The sequence below is a fragment of the Oryza brachyantha genome, chromosome 5 (genome assembly GCF_000231095.2).
Source record: "Oryza brachyantha chromosome 5, ObraRS2, whole genome shotgun sequence".
Lineage (NCBI taxonomy): Eukaryota > Viridiplantae > Streptophyta > Magnoliopsida > Poales > Poaceae > Oryza > Oryza brachyantha.
This window is the reverse complement of record NC_023167.2, coordinates 18,167,087-18,186,041: the sequence shown is the minus strand read 5'-3', so window position 1 is coordinate 18,186,041 and position 18,955 is coordinate 18,167,087. Positions and strand designations below refer to the sequence as shown.

At 41.0% G+C, this 18,955-nt stretch overlaps 2 protein-coding genes across 5 annotated transcripts; one reads left to right on the top strand and one right to left on the bottom strand.

Moving 5' to 3' along the window:
* The first annotated feature begins 990 nt into the window (after positions 1–990).
* On the top strand, positions 991–5,598 carry LOC102721168. 2 transcript variants are annotated; one of them, XM_040524222.1, is made up of 5 exons: positions 991–1,680; positions 1,834–1,913; positions 2,310–3,992; positions 4,118–4,202; positions 4,393–5,598. In XM_040524222.1, the coding sequence occupies exons 1-5, from the start codon at positions 1,515–1,517 to the stop codon at positions 5,085–5,087; spliced, it is 2,709 nt and encodes a 902-aa protein (XP_040380156.1). In that variant the 5' UTR covers positions 991–1,514; the 3' UTR covers positions 5,088–5,598. The 2 variants fall into 2 exon arrangements, with proteins under 2 accessions (XP_040380156.1, XP_015692689.2); XM_015837203.2 differs by having other exon boundaries at positions 4,390–5,598.
* On the bottom strand, positions 3,692–16,652 carry LOC102709928 (zinc finger protein BRUTUS-like). Of its 3 annotated transcripts, XM_006654684.3 has the most exons (15): positions 16,294–16,652; positions 15,135–15,344; positions 13,854–14,048; positions 13,428–13,777; positions 12,713–12,938; positions 12,436–12,604; positions 11,118–12,341; positions 10,346–10,517; positions 9,994–10,215; positions 9,390–9,527; positions 7,986–8,220; positions 7,834–7,893; positions 7,578–7,649; positions 7,360–7,498; positions 3,692–3,761 (listed from the first exon to the last, which is right to left on the bottom strand). In XM_006654684.3, the coding sequence occupies exons 1-14, from the start codon at positions 16,558–16,560 to the stop codon at positions 7,364–7,366; spliced, it is 3,675 nt and encodes a 1,224-aa protein (XP_006654747.2). In that variant the 5' UTR covers positions 16,561–16,652; the 3' UTR covers positions 3,692–3,761; positions 7,360–7,363. The 3 variants fall into 3 exon arrangements, with proteins under 3 accessions (XP_006654747.2, XP_006654746.2, XP_006654748.1); XM_006654683.3 differs by lacking the exon at positions 3,692–3,761 and having other exon boundaries at positions 7,259–7,498; XM_006654685.3 differs by lacking the exons at positions 3,692–3,761; positions 16,294–16,652 and having other exon boundaries at positions 7,259–7,498; positions 13,854–13,977; positions 15,135–15,222.
* Positions 16,653–18,955: the final 2,303 nt, after the last annotated feature.

Genomic DNA, 18,955 nt, shown 5'->3' with positions numbered 1-18,955 from the left:
TTTGTTGCATGGTGGTGAATAAAGTATTTTATTGCATTAATAAAAAAATCATACCCGACTCTACATTTATACGTTTCATTATAAAATATGTTCTTGTTGCTGATGTGGATTAGATAGAAGTCCATAATGGATTTTATCTTTGAACATGTCCTTAGAGTTTAGGAGTCTGGAGCCGTTTGAAATATGAAAAATTCATTTAGGACCGTCATCCCCACATTTTTCCCTTTGCTTATGCTTATGTGCTAAATTTAAATTTTTAATCTTAAACGTGGAGTTGAATTTGAGGTTTTCTTTGTCAAAGTTTACTTCCCAGCTTTATGCCCCCTTTAATTCAAAGGAAATTTATAGGAATTTTTCCTATAAAGCCCTTTGAATCAAAGGAATGAACTCTATGAAATCCTATGAAATTCCTATGGAATGTCTTTTCCCATATAAGTTTTTGAGAAAATTTAACAAGAGGTAGAACCTCATGAAAAAAATCCTTTGAGTCTTTATCTCTCCTTAAATTCCTGTGTTTTTCATGTGGTCCAATCAAACAGTCATTCCTACGTTTTTCCTGTGTTTTTCAATCGTCTATTTTACATTTTTATTCTTTTCAGAATCCTATGTTTTTCATATTTCTCCGTTTTTTTATTCCTGTGATTCACAGGTCCTTAATTTATTGTTAAGAGTACTTATATAAAAATTTTATTTATAACTTATTCTTTTTTACAAATACGTTGTTTCACCGTCACTGGAACAAGTATGGATAAAACGGTGTTACAGTGAGGAAGGAATGAATTGAGGAGACTAACCGCTTCTGATTAGACCAGTCCAACGTGCAAACTCCAAGAAGAACACTAAAAAAGACAGCTAGACGGCCAAGGAAGCGAACAAAAAAGGAGAGATCAGCAGGGAAAGCCGAGAACCTGGCACGGCTAGCCAGCTAGTATACCCATGACATACACAGACAGTCACACACTCCCACATAAAAAAGAAAGAGCTGCTTGAGATGTCTCTTCCTCTCCTCGTGCCCCCAAAGCCCCTCTTTCCATCTCCCGGGCCCCTCCTCCCCAGCCATTGCTCACTTGCTCTAGATCCATCCCCAATTCTTTTGAGGAATTTGTTTCTAGCTAGTTGATCCATGCCTGTTCTATGTGTAGGAACTAGGAAGAGGAATGGCATGCATTAGTCATATCCTGGGAGCAAGAGTTGGAATGCTGCCACAGTGCGCTTCTCCTTTCGTTTCTCTAGCATTTGGCCACAAGCGTAGTTCTTCTGGAGCTGTTGTTGCAAAGGCATTGCATTGTTGCAAGTCATGAAGAATTTGATGTGGCAATTAATGCCTGTCCGGAGAAAGATTTGAAGCGACTGGATTCCAGGATATTGTTGCATTTATTCGTTCATAAGAAACGGCAAAGGGAGGGAGAGGGAGAAGGGAAGCACCCAAGATTCAAGAAGAGCACACTGGCGCTGCACTAGGCTCTGAAAGATTTGAGTTTGAAATTTTTGTTCTTGTGTGGAGCGGTGGAGGCATGAAGAGCGGCAGCTCCGCCGCCGCGCCGGCCGCCGGCGGCAACAGCCTGGCGATCGCCGAGCGGCAGAAGCCGGCGCCGTCGTGCGTGGCGTCGCTGTTCCAGATGCTCGCCAAGAGGAAGCTCTTCTCCTCTTCCTCCAAGAAGACCAAGCTGCTCCCCCCAGGTGAGATTGCAGGGATGATACCACATTGTTCAGGCTCTGTGCAGGCTATGGCTTCTTCTTCTTCTTCCCGGATTGTGCAAATCAGATGTGTTTAATTACATTTTTGTGCAATTTGTGTTTTTTTCTGAATGGATTGTGCCATTTCTGTTCCAGTTCGCACACAGAAGTTCTCCCCAGGGAGACTACCTGCCGGCGGCGAGAAGACGCCGGCGGCCAAGATGAGGACTCTCCTGGTATGTTCATTTTCTCCAGTTTTAGCATCTTTGTTGTAAAGCTGCAATTGTTTTTTGATTCTTTTAGTTCTGAGATCTAGTTGAATTCTTCAAAGAATATGCCCCCCAAAAGATCTCTTTTTTCTTCCACTTAAGCCGATTGCTTTTTTTAGAAAAGATGAAGCCCTTTTTTTTGGCTATTGTTCACTTAAAAATCAGTTGAACTTTAGCTTTGCATAATCACATCTAGATTTTTTTTTAGCTTTCTTGGCCTAGGAAAGCTTTGCCGGTGGCTTTTCAGAAATGGAGGTTTAGCTTTACATTCGCTTATCTTAATCTCTTTTTACCTCCTTTCACCTTATTATTTTTCTAGAATGGTAGTAAGTAGCTAATTCATTCTATCCTATTTTCCTTCAGCTTGATTCTCCGTACAATCCAAATGAAGTTACCAGTCGTTTGTCACCGCCTGGCCAAAACAACAGACGCAGTGAAATGTGCACACCTGGTGTGGTAGCCCAGCTAATGGGCCTCAGCTCAATGCCGGCCACCAGCCATCATCAGAAGGCAGCCAAAGCCATTGATGCCTCCGAGCTTGGTGGTCACCGGAATGAATGCTCCTACAGAAGCATACACAACTCGCATCAGAAGCCAGGGCAGCTCAGAGATGGCCGGCATGACAATGGCAGTCACTGCAATGCAGATGTGCAGCCGTCGTGGTCACGGAAGCATGCGCACAAGGTAGCATCACCTATCAAGAGTCCGAGATCAATTTCAGGCAGGAACAAGGCTCGATTGATTGAAGCAGCAGTCAAGGTGCTGGAACCTGGTTTACAATCCAGGCATCGGAGACATGCTCGCCTGGAGTATAGATGCAATGACAATGGCGTGCAAGGTGTTGCTGGAGACATGCATAAATTCTCTGATCAATTCTCAAGAGAAATGTGTGATGTCGATGCATCAAGGTCAGGTGCTCAAGATGCAGGAGCTACCTCTCTGCACAAAACTACTTCTAATCAGTGGTCTGAAGAAGAGACAAAGAGGAATGCTTCTGTTAGGAGGCCAAACCAGAGCATACCATGTCAAGCACAATCTGAAGGAAACCATAAGGGTCAGAGGAATGGATTTAAGGACGATGCTCAGAGAACATCCGATGCAAGTCAAGGTGCCCAAAAAATGCAGCCAAAGAACATATCCCGAGAGAATGTCGCTTGTAGACCTCTCAAACAGAACAATCTGAAGCAGAATGCATTGCCTGAAACTTATAGGGCAGCAGATACAGGGCATATGGTCCAAAAGCAGAAACATAGAGCTGGGGAGCAAAATGTGGCAAACACAGCCAGTGACTTTGTCTGTTTAAACAGAGCTATGAACAATAGTGCATCTTTGAGATCAAAAGGAAAAGTAATGGATAAAATTTACGTGCCACATAGTAGCGCAGAAGAGGAGAAGAACTTGAGCACAAGATGTCAAAAGACCGGTGGCCTGCATGGTGATCGATCTAATAAACTGAAGCTAAAGACTGCAACACCGAGAGCTACAGAGAAAGACATGATATTTGCAAAAGGTGCAGGGTTAGTCAGTGAGAAGCCAAAGTCTACCAGTCCAAACTCTGTAAGGAATGAGTCGCGGAGAAAGGCAGAGTCACGCATTGCTTCCAGGGGTAACAATTCGGGCATCGTCTCCATCGCTTCTAATTCACCGAGAAAGGTTGTCTCCAATTTGCTGAATGGTCATAGTAAAGGATCAGATAGTGTTATTCTGGGATCTCCAACTAGTTCCTGTCCTAAGAGAGACTCTAGTAGCGACTGCCAAAACATGTCTTCACAAGGAGAATTGGTCTCGAGGGAAGCTTTACAAGGCATATCAACCCTGGAAAGTGCAGAATCAATTTGCTTTAATCGAAATGAGTTCAGAAACAGAGATATTCTGCGCGACAGAGTAACATCTTCATTGTTTCAAAAGACAAGTGCAGCTCCTCCAATGGAAGAGTCTCCAAACGATGAATTCCTAAGGCAGTGCCACTTAGTGGACAGTCTGCTTCAGGGCTTCAGAGACCTTCCTAGAAGTGTTGGATTGCGTGGAACTCACAAAATGCACGAGGTCAGTAATTTTGGTTTTTGCCTGTTCTCTACTATGGTGCAATCAATACTGAGTTAATTAATACTCATGAAAAGTGCAAGGGTCATTCTTCTCTGACGAATTTCTTTGGCTGTCATCATCTGCAGGCCACTACAAAAGCTAGCGATCAATCTCATTATACAGATGATGACCACATTTCTGGGAGCCTTCCCGACACTGCAAGCACTGCAGGTAAAATGAGCTTTCTTTAAGTGCATGGACTAATAGTTGGTTAGGTTGTTTACAAGTTGGGCTTACAAGTTAGTTTGTTTCTCCCCCTCTGTTGTGGCAACACACTATAGAATGCAAAATACTTTTAGCTGGGTGACAGTTTTTTTAGCTGCATGCTGACCCTTGATGTTTTCGCAACCACTGCCAGCAGCAGAAGCTGGATGGCGAAGCCAGCGTCGATCGGAGACTTGCACAGTGCAAGATGCAACCGCCAAAAGACACTCCAGGTGCGCAGAAACTAAATTTGGCCAGGATGGAGTGCAACTGTTCGATCCGGCGTTCCGGAACAGCAGCCCGAAACACCCTGGAGAGGTTGCAGCAACTGTGGAGCTGCTACTAAAAAACGTTGGCCGGCCCACTCAACGGAGATCAAAAGCGCATCTCAAGGCGTTCCTCGTCCAGACATCGGAGTCTGCTCTGACCACCCTGACGGCGAGCTCCAAGGAGAAGACGAAGAAGAAGAACGTCTTCTTCTCCAACGCCGGTGGAGACGGAGGAGGGAGGAGGAGCCCACTGGGAAAGCTCGCGTTCGATTCCGCCATGGAGTTGTTGGACACGATGTTCATCCAGTTCTGCGACTCGGGCTACAGGTCGTTCACCAGGCTGGCCCTGCTGGGCCCCGAGGAGAGGCTGGCCGCGCAGGTGAGCCGGGAGATCGCCAGGTGCAGCGCCATGGCCGGGAAGCCGCTGGACGACGTGATCGCGAGCGACGTCCAGCACGCGGCGGCGGCCGAGGCCGGCGTGGGCTCGCTGCACGAGGTGTTCCAGATTGGCGCCCAGATCGAGCGGGATTTGCTCCAGGAGCTGGTGGCCGAGATCGGGGTAGATGTGTTGAGACGGTTGTGAATTTCCGTGGCCGAGATGAAATATGTATATGTGACATCCTGATCAATTTTGTTTTCCTTTTTTGGCTGTGTGCCACGCGTGTGGAAAGCTTGTGCTTACACGACCGCGGGGGCGCCACGTGACGCCTACACGTGAACACGACAACAGCGGTCGGCCGCATATGAGATGCGATGCAATGCAGATGCAGGTGTTTTACCGTGCTTTCTGTTGGCATTAGATCTTTAACTGGATTGAAGGAGAGAATCTGAACGACGGGCATGTTCAACTGTGGAACCTATAAACTCAATCTCAAAAAAAAAAGAAAATATATAGTACGGCATGCCGTCCAGGACACGGGATAGTTGAATGACTATCCGTTAAATTGCTCCACGTTCTTCCGTCAAACTACTCCACGTCCTTCTATCCAGAACCGGACGAATAAAAAACAAACCACAGGTCTGTTTATCTCTCTCCATATTTCTCCCCCGTGTTGACCAGTTGTATGCGCTTCTCCATATTTCTCTCTCATGTGACCAGTAGCGGCCTGCTCCGCACAATATGGTTGTCGCATCATACCACTACCACGCCGACCATCCCGTGGCCCGCCATGCCCCATTCCCACCAACGCCGCCTCCTACCGACATTGCTTCGCACTGGCGCCGCTCGTCACGATTCCTTGTCGTTCTCCCCTTCTTACAGGCAACTCGACCAAAAAACCATACGATACCGCCTAATACCAAGTGATACCTGTATCTTTTTTAGCTTCCTTTGTTACACGATGCTATAATACCAGATGATACCAACTAGTTTCATCTAGTATCATATATTAGGCGCATCTGAGCGGGAGGCGAGAGGCACACGGCGACGAGAGTGCGATGACGACAAAGGCGGGCACCGCTTGGTACCATGTGATACCTACATCCTTTTGAGCTTTCTTTGTCATGCGACGCTATGATACAAGATGATACCAAGTGGTACCATCTGGTATCATACCAATGATATCATCATCTGGTATCATACGTGAGGCGCATCTGAGCGCGGAGGCTGAAGACTTGCGGCACACAACGATGAGAGTGCGACGACGACGAAGGCGGGCAGACGTGGGGCGCATGGAGGTGGGTGGAATGCCGCAACGGCAGAGGCGAGAGGCACGTGGCAATGGTGAAGGTGGGCCAACGTGGGCGACATGCAGTGATGTGCGGAGGCGGGACAGATGTGTGGACAACGACGCGAGGTTTTCATCTCCGTTTTACTTTAAGTATCTTCTCCGACGAAATACCATCGTGCATCCATTCTAAAAAAACTCTCGTATAAAGAACGGTCTCTCAAATTGACTCTTTATATCATAGACTAATTAATCGCTCATTCGCATTCTACCTGATCGATGTGTCAGTACACATATAAAGTAGATTTTTTTGGTTATCTTCTCACATGTTATATATCAAGAGTCGATGTTCTGCTGGCTGCATGTAAAACAACTTATTTTTCTCTCCTATCATCTATCTTTCACGTCAGCGGGCATACAACGATAGAGCCAACGATAAGTTTTTTTTTACATACTCTTAATTGTATGTATGGACCTCTTAACATCTTTATATTAGCGTCTTCCATTAAAGATGCTCGAATTTAGCCCTGAAAGCTCTCTATCAAACGAGTGAGTTGACTAGCTCTACCACACGGGCCCTGAATGTTGTACCAAACGGGCACTGAATGTTGAACTCGAACAGGAGGTCGCGTGTAGCCAGACCGTGAAGCAAGGTCATGGGCGCGCGTGTTTAGCATCTCCCAGTGACTTAGGGGCTGTTTGGTTCCACCAAACTTTTTCTAGTCATGTTTGACGCTAATTATAAGTATTAAATATAAACTATTAATAAAACTCACCTTATACTTTGGACTATTTTACGAGACAAATTTATTGAGCCCAATTAGTCCATGATTAATGAATGTAATGCTACAGTAAACATTTGCTAATCGTGGATTAATTAGGCTTAAAAAATTTGTCTAATGAAATAGCATTTATTTATGCAATTAGTTTTGTTATTAGTCTATATTTAATACTCATAATTAACGCCTAAATATCCGATGTGACGAGGGAAAAAAAATCTCTGGATCCAAAAAACCCTTATTCCTGGTAGCCTCAAGCTCACAAGAGCAAGCACAGTTTTTTTTCCCTCTTTTGGCGGGGGGGGGGGGGGGGGGGGGGGGGGTGGACGATTTTTCTTTGACTTGATGTATATTTACAACAATATATTTTCAAAATGAATTTCAGATTGGAGGGGAAGAGAATTCTCGCCTGGTTAATCTGATGTTGAACAATCCGCTCTATCAACCTTGATAACTCTAGTGTTATATGAGCCACAGAAGCCGCATTTGTGGTACAGCCAATGGAACCGAGACCTTCCTTTTCTTTCACAATCGTTACAAAGTATATCCTAGAAGAATCAAGCAAATCAAATGGTAAACACCAGCCTTGAGAGAAAAAATGAAACTAGGAATAGAAGAATAATATACCTGGCACCGATCCCGGTATTCCTCAGGAAGCTGTTCTGCGGCCAGCAAGCCATCAAGCATGCCAAAGTATACCTGCAAAGAAACAAAATTTAAAGAACTTACATTAACTGCACTACTTTATTAGAGAAACGTGTATTCCTGTAAAAAGAGCATAATAAGCTATGCTTTGTATGGTTAAAAAAATATGAAATTGAGGGAAATATATGGTGAATGAAAAACAATATTGGCATTTAAGTGGTGTAGGCGTGTAGCTTACTGTCATATCTCCCAAGGATTTAGAACAGATTGGGCAGGTGTAGTGACTACAAGTGTATGCCTGAAATTGACAATCTTGTTAGGACAGCACTGCTCCCAGTAAGAGAAACCGGTCAGAAACCAATGCATCAGAATGAGACTAGATTATTGTACCTGAAAGCAAGCTGAATGCATGAAATGGCCACAAGGTAGACCTTTAACTGCTGCACTTGATGTAAACAGGAAGTCGCAGCAGATTGGACAGTTCATCTCTAGCATCTTTTCTCGACATTTATGCTCTATCAGTTTCATACCCAGGCAACAGTTGCACTTCATGCAATGGAAAAAGTCAATACCCAATCCTTGCCCGAGACGACACAAATTGCAGAAGGGACAATGGTACACACTCCTGAAAAGGCTTCACCATTAGTTTACCAAAATATTGCAAACTTGGATTGCATGATTGCATCAGTCAAGATTTTAGTTTTAGGTAGTGAAGCACATAACACACAGAGCCAATGGCAGGCTCTTAAGTTTCTCATAACCTACTGCTGTAGTTGCTTGAACTATTGGAGTCTGGACAATTTAATTGTTGAATGTTGATGAACACATCATAATGCTAGGAGGACAATACCAGGAAAGGAAAGAAACACCCTCACCAAGAAAAAAATGGCAGAAATAAGCAACCAAACCATTTATAATAGAAAAAAAAACTGTTTGCCTGACCTGCAAAGAAAACCGGTTAACTGAGTAACTTATAAGAACTACTGAACTGGCATGGATTCTCAAATATCAAGTGTAGATGACTGTATTTGAGAGTTGACGATAAATGCTCAGCCATCAATTTGTGCATTTCTTCAGTAAAAAATAGTATATTTTTGAGTAGTTATTAGAGAAAAAAACAGGGAGAAGGATGTCCTCTGATAAGGGGCATATTATAAATTCAACCCTCAGTGCATGCGTTTGTTTTTTAGATTGATAAGGTACAAATAAAAGAGTCAACAGAAGCATTCTCTTATTTTTTTTAATTTCTTGTGCCTTTTAATATTTATTTTAAAAATAAATCATCCTAAACATTTTGAAAATCTACACCCTTTGAAAATAAATTATGGAATAATTTATTTAAAAATAAATATTAAAAAGTGCATTTATAAAAAAGTCCCGTTCTCTTAGGTACTGAACCCTCCAATCCAGGAGATAGGTTTTAACTGGTTTCGATAAGGACAACAAATGACCCATCACATTACCTATTATTCCCTTCGTTCCATATTATAAGATATTTTAGGATTGACTACATTCATTTGTGTGCCAATGAATCTAGACACATATACAAAACATACATACATTGATACATGTATGAATCTAAGCAAATTCAAAATGTCTTATAATATAAAACGGAAGGAGTACTATGTATTACATATTTTCCATTTACCCTATTATGCTACTTGGTCTCATTTATAAGGACATAGATAAGCACCAATTAGACACAGAACTAGCATCCAAATCATGTAGGAAACAGTATACCAGCTAAAACAATACCAAGAGAAATTATAGCTAGCAAACAAATCCAGATTTTACCTTTCGTCATCAAAAAACTTGCATACACTGCAATAATACATTGCCATGGACAGCCCATTGCAAGAAGGGGTCTGGCAATTTGGACCAACTGGTTGAACCTTCAGGCATTGCATGCACATCATTTCCACTGTTGCTTTCCTAACATATCAGCTCCTTGGAGTTAGCAATATCTTTTAGCCTTTTATCTTATAACAAAGCTATAACAACCAAGATATCATATGATAGAAAAAAAAAGGCACACAGTTCCTGCCTCCTATCCTTCTCATGTGATCTTATGCACCTATCATGCAATATAGTGATTAAATAGCTAAAATATGAGAAGTTCACATGGGCAACTTGGGCTATTACATCATTTCAACAAAACATTTACTTGGGGAAAACAACAGATGAAGAGAAGAATAAAAAAATAATGCGAAGGGCACAAGTCACGCCTAAAATAATCATTGTCTTGCCTAAAAAGTTTATGCAAAGGCTCTCTAACTCGTTAAACCAATGCATGCTTATTGATATTTGCTATTTGGTGTTTAAAAATGAATATTGAACACACTACTACTGCCACCTATGCAGTAAATATAAATGAATAACATGGTCGCACTGAGTTTACCTTTCCATTGTATGATCACTAACTTTATCATGACAAAACCTGCATGTGAACAGTTTATTGCAGCATGCAGACACAACTTTGCAATTCCTTTTGTAATGCTCACAACCAAAAATCTGATTCTCTGGATCTCGGTATGAAGGAGAACATCCAGGTAATACTGTACATCCATTGTGATCTTTGGATTGAGGTTGGGGCAATTTCTGCTGAGCAGCTATCCAGCGGCTGAAAAAATATATAATTATAATTAGGAAACAAAAGTCAATCAAAATACTTCCTGTATTTGTAGACTTGTAATGGAAGAACGGTAGGAACAGATTATAAATTATCTTTTTGCAAATTTCAAAGAAGAAACCTGGTCATGAGATTTTGGATTAGATAGGCCTTCCTCCTTGGGTCAAGAGTAGAATCACGAGAAACCTTTCGAATCTCAGCCTCAAGCTCACTCTGGTTCATTCGGAAGATGTCCTTCCAACCAGGCTTAAACATCTCCTCACTCTGGTCAAGCTTTTCCTGAAAATGATTTTCTACAGGCCAAAGCAAAGAACAAGAGTTAAGAGAATTCAAAATCTGATCATGAAAATTATAGTGTTTCCTCCTTTAAATATATACATCCCACCCACTACTTTAGTTCCTCCTAACCGTTCTACTATCCTTTATGCAAGCCCAACTTCATTGAATTTCTCTTTTATCACAAACTACTTCATCACAGATTGCACTACCACTGGCTATGACATTTGAATTAGTCCAAGCAATTGAGAGGTCTTTGTCGTCAAGTTGTTATGAAGACATACACTGATTTAATTTTCCAGCTTCTCTGCTTTTGAAAATTTCCCAGATTTCCTACTGGCCACACATCATCAATTGCACTACTATATGTGTCAAATTTGGTGGTACTTCTTAATTCTTATTCAGGTAAAACTGAACCTAACCAATTGCAACAAGCTTATATGTTGGTAATTCACTGTAAGGAGTAAGTCCTATATATGCGATATAATGGTGGGAAAATATATATTTGATATAATTTTATGAAATGGAAAACAGTGAGGGCCTACATAACATAGCAAACTAAAATATAGTGGCTGTGATTTTAGAAAGGAGATGGGATGGAAATTAATTGAGTGAACCTTCTGGAGGGGAGGCATCATTTGAAGGGCCTGAGGAAGTCGGTGATCTCTTCCACCATTCATTTAGCCATTCATCAAACATTGTATTCTTAGTAGCTTGCCTCCATGTGTCCATCATATTGTTCTGTTCATCTAGACTAAGTGCAGATGTAACCCAGGGTAACATTGACTGCAGAACCTCAGCTCCTGTACTTCCAATTATACGACCTACAATCTTATCCTGCTCCTCTACAGAAAAATGTTTATCAAATAGTGGCCACAATTCCAGTTCTTCTCTATGGACATGATTAGACAGGGTAACCCGGATAGACTTGCACATTCCTTGAAGCTTTGTCAAAAGCTCAGTATTCTTTTTGGACCAATCGATCCCATCATATGAATGAATGTGACTTGTTCCAACTGCATCAGTTCCATCAAGAGGATGCTTCAAATCAGCATGCAAATGTGAAAGCTCACATAGAATGGTGGATATATCTTTAAATAATTCTTCTTCCTGCTTGTGATCAAGAGTATATGAGTGACTGACATTGTGCAGTGTCTCTTTCGATTCAATAGCAGGAAATACAATTTCATCTTCAGCACTACTGTGTGCTCTATAAAGACCCCAGAGTAAACGAAACCTTCCGATGAATTGACGAAGGCAAGATTCATCCCCATCTATAAGCTTTCCAGATCCAACATCTAAGAACTCCAAATCCTTGCGAATTGCTTTGTGAAATTTGAATATTGTGTCAATTGGCCTTGAAATTTTATCTGGGCCAGAAAAGGATGCATCTGTCTCCCATGAAAATAGACTTGAATACAATGAAGGAGCAGAATAATTGACAGACAGAGAGCGAAAGGACTTTGCAGAAGCAAACGAATTAACACCAAGGTTGCTACTTTCTACTCTTAACCCAGGAATGTGACAAGGTCTGTTTTTACATGTCAATGCTGCTATGTCAGCGGTTTGTGAGCAGTCACTTATGTTACTAGATTCTGTGTGATTCCTTTTCTTGGCTGGCCTAGAACATTTATCTGATTGTAGAAGTAGAGAATAAGCTCCATTGCTACCTAAAGAACATGGACATAACTGACAGGTTTTAAACTCATTTCCATCCAATGAGCTGCTCAGTGCCCTTGGTGTCAAGCATATGAATTCTACAGAGTTAGAGGTGTCCTTCAAGCGACCTTTGCATGCCCAACCAGAGAGAAGTGTGACCAGTGCAGTTTCGGAGGAAGGTGCTGTTCAGTTCAAGTTAATAGTAATTAGCAAAATTTGGAGATTTTTCAAAAATCTAGTGTTTTGCAGAAGCAAATAGTAAACTTGGAGAATAACCTGCTAAAAACATGTTCTGAAGAAAAGCTTCTGCATCCGGATCATTCAGTCCCGATACAAACCATGGTAAAATACGCTCCAATAACTTCAGTGGCATCACGCAGAGACTCTTGTATAAAAGCTCCCTTTGTTTGTCTGATGAAAAATGAATCCTAGCTTGAGGAAGTACCTAGATAATTAGATGAAGTAAATATTAGACTACGTTGGTCATTTGGCTAAAGTATTCAACGTTCCAGTTTCTTAACTACAGAACAAACTTTGTGTCTAAAATACTAACCTCTGTTTCCTCATTTTTGAAGTGCCTCTCAATTTTCTCCATTATCTGATCAGCTTGTGAACACAGCTCAGAGTAAAAATCTACTGCAGTTGATCTGGCTCCCGTTATTTGGATTTGTTCAATTAAACATCTAAATTTATTAAACCTCCGTTCTTCTTCAGCGTGCTCCTGCTCAAAGGACACTTGATTGTTGACTGCTGGAAATATAACCTGATCCTCTGCAATACTGCAGATCAACGTATAAAATTAACCAGACCACTACGCTTGAGAAAATCAATATTTATGGCACAATTATCGAAATTCCAGTTCTTTTGGAAAAGAAGATGTAAGTTCTACTCTTAGCCAAAGAATATATTCTAACAGGGCACTAGGTACCACACATTTACTGTGCTTCCAAGTATCCTGATTGCTTGTATTACATAAGAAATTACTGAAGTATCAATGTGTTTAACATGATAGAAAGAATAGCTAATCAACTCTTATGTTGCATATTACATATTACCTCCATTTCATATTGTAAGACTTTCTAGCCTTGACTAAATTTATCAATTGATGAATGTGTATAATTTATATATATGTCTAGATTCATTAGCATCCATATGAATCTATGCAAAGCTAGAAAGTCTTACGTTGTAAAACGGAGGGAGTAAGAAATTGGTAGCATGCAAGCTTTTGAAACAAAGTCGACCATTAGTTGAGATTCAAAGCAACATACCTGTGGAAGATGCACACATCCGCAATAAATTGAAGTTTCACATTGAAGTCTGATATATCAGAGAAGTCCCCAGACTGCTGGATACTTCTTGTCTCCTCTACTATTTCACGCAATTCTTTTCGGATAGCACTGTGCCAACACAAAATCTCATCTATTGGATGCATTACAAGCTGACTATAACTAGATTCCACGCACTTTCTCTTTCCAGTTTTAGAATGCTCATGCGAGCATACATAATTGTCTGCTTGACCAATAACATCATTGCATCTAACATTGCTTTTTAAACAAGGACTACAAAAATTATGCGGCACTGTTTTCACTGCTTCCCCTCCAATCCATGCAAACACGACCTTCACAAATTTCGGAACTATAGTCAAGTAAAGCATGGCAACACTATTGATAGAAAAGGATGCCCCAACATGATACCTGTTGGAGAAGTTTCTCATCTGGAACTATTTTATGTAAGCATTTTAGAATATCTTGGTGCTCATCAGATGAAACGGATGTTGCAAGCCATGGAAGGAACTCTGACATCATATTCAAAGGGATGCTGCATAAGAATTGCCAGACCAAATCAGCTTGCTCTTCATTTGAAAACTTCTTAACAAGTAGTGGGAAGACCTGAAACACTCAGAAATGATTAGACACCACAATGAACGCCCTATGCTAAGAGGAACTGACAATGATGGAGGACACATAATATGCCAATATAATTTCTCCATCCCGAAACAACTTCATCAAATTTGAGCTGGAAAGATGAAGTTTACTTTGGGATGGAAGGAGTACGAATTAATAATATCTGTATGGTTAAGTGCATACATACAGTCAGGAATTGTCATCAAGTATGTGATCTAAAATAATTGCTGTGGCATTAGTCAAAGCCCATGAGAAACATTCATCGGACAATATTAATCTTTATAGTTTGGTTCACCACTTATGCAACTAAAACTTAAAAAACACTTTAATCAAGGTTTATATGTAGTGGATGTCCAATACCCTTATGCTGCTTTAAAGCCAAGTATTGAACAATGAACACAAGTGGAAGACACAGAGTAAGATAGGTCAGTGTTGTATACAAGAACGACAGCAATTATTGAGCATAAGAAAAATGTCACCCTACATATACTCAAGCATTCCATGGTTGGCTTCTTCATATGAAGCCTTGACCAAAACAACATATAAGATCAATAATTGGAATCAGAAGTACATGTTTGTTCTACTTGCCCAGTGAGTACTAAATAGACCATAGTGAGTACCAAGCAAGTACTTGTGAAGTGGATAGACAGCAGGCTTCCAGTAAGCAGAAGTGCATAACATCAGTAAGAAATAACTTTCTACGAGACCTCACTTTCTAGCATAACATAGAAATGAAGTTACTGCTTATATGGTCTGTATTGTACTATATTGTTTGTAACTACATAGGCTATATATTCTTCTGTTATGAAGTCTCTTATCTTTAAGATTAAATATATTATATCAAAAATAGGTCCAGAAGCATCATTCCAAATACTTTCATCATGCATTTGCCAGCTTAATTCAATAAATTTCAATTTACTGATGTAGAGCTTTAGCACACCCAATCAAACTATTTCATCATGTCAACACATCTCATATTGTTTGTCATGAGAGAACTGGAAAGGGATGCTGGTCTTATTTCAACAAATGACAGACAAAGGAAATAACAGAACAAACAGGGGAAGTTGGAACCTGCTCTTCTTCCTTGGACATATGTTGGGTTATAAACGTTTGAATTGCTCCAGTACAGGATGCAAGTTCCCTCCGAAGACCATCATCATTCTTCACATCAAGCTTTAACAGAGAAAACAGGTGTGCAAACAGATCATTTTCCCCTTTGTGTTCAAGAGAATATGTCCCTGCTACATTTTTTACCCGAATATCAAGTGCTGGAAAGATAACCTGCGATGAAAGAAAGCAAATCTTACTCTCCCAAACGTTTAATATAATTTTTGTTAGAATAGATTTTTATAACAGTTATATATTATGAACTATGAGAAAGGCCTGGAACTTATTCACAAATATGTCAATCTATAGGTTTTGGGGGAAATTAGCTAGCAGTCAAACTGCAACAAAATTTACAGGCCCACAGTGTTAATGTTGTGAACAATCAACATATCGCAGGTGCAGTCTTTTGATCCTTTCTGTATAGAAGAATTTCGCAGTGCAAAAAACAAAATATTACTACTGGAAGAAGATAAATACAAAGAGAACTAAAACGCCCTTACTTATGAAATACCACAGCAACTGTAGTGAACGCCAGCAAAGTGCATTTTCATTAAGTGCAGGAATAATATTCAACTTTTCACTTCGATGGAATAGTCTTAGGAAAAAACATGGATAGGATCCTTCATTGGTTCCATAATCCAGACTTAAGGCCTCTAATCGTCAGGAACTTCAATAGAAATTACCCTTTGCCATTTCAAATTAAGACAGTATTCAACTTTGATGCATAATTTCAGAACTCACAAATGTAAATTATACCTTTTACCACTTCAATCTAAGACAGTATAGGCCAGTGATGGGGACATAAAGGGTATATAAAATGCAGTATACTGCTCGCAATCACATGACAAGTAAATGCAAAAGCATCTCAGAACCAACTAATCATCCCTACAAACCTCATCTGTTTTGTGATAACGCTGGTTTCACCTCATGTCAGCACAAATCCAACCCAAATCCTCCAACCAAATGCCACGATTTTGAAACTCGGAGCCCCACGCTACCCAATTCCGCACGCATACACACAACCATGGTGGAACTCCCCGCAATTCTACCAGAGGACGACGCGAAACAGCGATCAGATGCGAGATAGGACGAGGCTCTGGCCCGCGCCATTCAGCGTACGTACCGCGTCCTCGGCGTCGCAGTGGTGCCTGTAGACGGAGAAGAGGAAGCGGCAGCGCCTCTCGAGCTCCCCGACGTCGCCGGACCGCTCCGTGGCGAGGCGCACGGCCGCCGCGTGCAGCCTCTCCAGCTCCGCGCGGATCGCCTTGTGGAAGTAGACGAATATCAGCATCGGCGCCTCGGCGGCCGACCCGGCGGTGTCCGGCGGCGAAGGGGAGCGCGGGATCACCGCGGCGGCGATCGTGCCCTCGCCGGCCATCGGGGTCGCCATCGTCCGCGGCGGCGGCGGCGGCTCCGGTTGCGCGTCTTGACTCCCTCGCTCGCTCGCTCGCTGGCTGACTCGCGTGTAAAATAATGCGCCACTTTTCGCTTCTGCTTCCGGCGTGTGCGTCTCTGTGGGCGTATTTGTAGCCCAATGGGATGAGAGGTGGAACAGCGAGGGGACAACGTGGCCTCGTGGCCCTCGCTCTCTGACCCACTCTCTATATTTCCTCCCTTTTACGTTATAAAATTTTTTAAATTTACTTAGATTTATTCATCGTTATATATATTTTATCGACCATATATAATTAAGAGGATAAACAATATATCATCTTTACTCTTCATCCATCTTATGAAAATTTAAAATTCATTGGCCAACCTATTACCCAAAGTATCTCCCGATATAACCAATGGTATGGACATCGTCTTTGATCTTAAATTAGTGTTAGAAGAACAGGGAAGATTGGCGATGGATCTACGGATTATGGTTTTAGGGTTAGAGGTGGTAAGGGAATTGCGATAATAACTTTATAGGAGATGACCGAGGCGATAAAAAATTGAATATGGATGGTTGGAATATGCAGATGATGAGCAAGGGAGTGGTGAGGCTGCGTAGAAAGCGAGGCCATTGGGATATCAGATCTTTAGTTGGTAGGACTTAAAACAGGTGATATCCGTTGGAGACGAGGAATAACAATGGAGTGTTAGGAAGGATGGTGCAAGCTAGCAAGAAAATAGGACTCGTCGAGGCCATTGACAACTTTCGACGCGCACGCTGGCATGAGGTGAAAAGCATCTCCGTCTTTTTGTTTATACTTATATTTAAAAGCCAAAATTTAAATTTCAATCTTAAATTTGGAGTTGATTTTGGGTTTTTTTTTCACCGCAGTTTATTTAGACTTTTAGATCGATAAGAATACGCATATAAAAATTGTATTCACATATTATTTCTCGTTTGCAAATAGAGATCCAAATATTGACTAATGGATCAGTTTATTTTTGGCAAATGATCAGTAGCAAATCTCACAATATATATTATCCTCTCAGATTTTTGCCGAGTTAAACAAGAGAAAAGAGAAGTAGGTTAAGGTTATACATCTGCAACCAGTTGTAGATAGTGCGGGCGCGCGAGAGAATTGAGATGGGACTATATATTAACGGTAGGATATGATATGCATTTATAGCTATTGTATGAGTAAATTTGCCATAAAAAGTGTATACCAATAGGTAAGCAAGCAGTTGACTTAATATTAGTCGTCTTCTTCAAGCTTGATGATTTAATTTTGAAATTGAAAGAAAGATGCAGGTATATATAGTTAGTGTTATGTTCTTGGGCAACAGGGCAACTAAAATTTGACAGTTTCAACTCAAAATCTAACGATAACGATCAACTTATTTGAAGCAACTTTCAGCTGAAATCGGGGACACTGAGCAAATCCGGTAAAAAATCGTCTCCTGGTCTGATTCTGACCTGCAAACCACCAACTGTTGTTAATCGAACGAACGGCCGGGACGTACTATCATAATCTAATCTTAATCTAAACTAATCGGAACAGACACGCAGGTCTCTGTCACCTCTAACGATGCAGAAGAGCGTACGTACGTAACATTCAGTCAATGACATTTCAGAGCATGATCACTTTCAGGAAGAGATAAGCACGAAAACAATTCCCAGAATGGAAGCAGCATCAGATCGCAACAAGACGGTCGATTTGCAGGCTAAGGCACCAGCAGCTTTGTTTTGCCTGCCTCCTCCATGTCCCGAAAGGATGGTGTCGCCACTCGACAGGTACTCCCTTAACGTGGTCGGTGACTTTTTGATACATGTTTGATCTAACGTTTTATTTAAAAGATATAGACAAATATATAAATATGTAAGTAATGTTTAAAATATAGTTAGTTATAAATCCAATAAAAAAATAATTATAATATATATTTTTTAAATAAGACAAACGGTTAAATATGTAATAAAAAGTTATAATGTGAATCATCATTTTCAGTTCCAATCGATATATGTATATATTTAATTAATCACGTACGCATCGCCAGATTGTGGGATGGAATTGAGTATATATATCTATCCAGGCGGCGTGAGGCGTGCGCGCTCTCCACCCATGCATCCCCTGAATATGTTATTCTGTAATCTGCTTAAGCTTTGCGTCTGCAGTCTCGTTATCTGAAGCTGCACACACACATACTGACATACATGTTTACAAATACATTTGCATGTTGTTTCAGTTTCAGATATAGATGTATGACTACACTTAGTCACCAGCTGGAATATGACCAATAAATACCCAAAATTACAATGAAAACACAAAGTTGTCAGATCATATATATCGATAGATACATATGGAAACGGTTTTTTAGCACACGGGTATATATATACTCGTGTGTTTGCATGC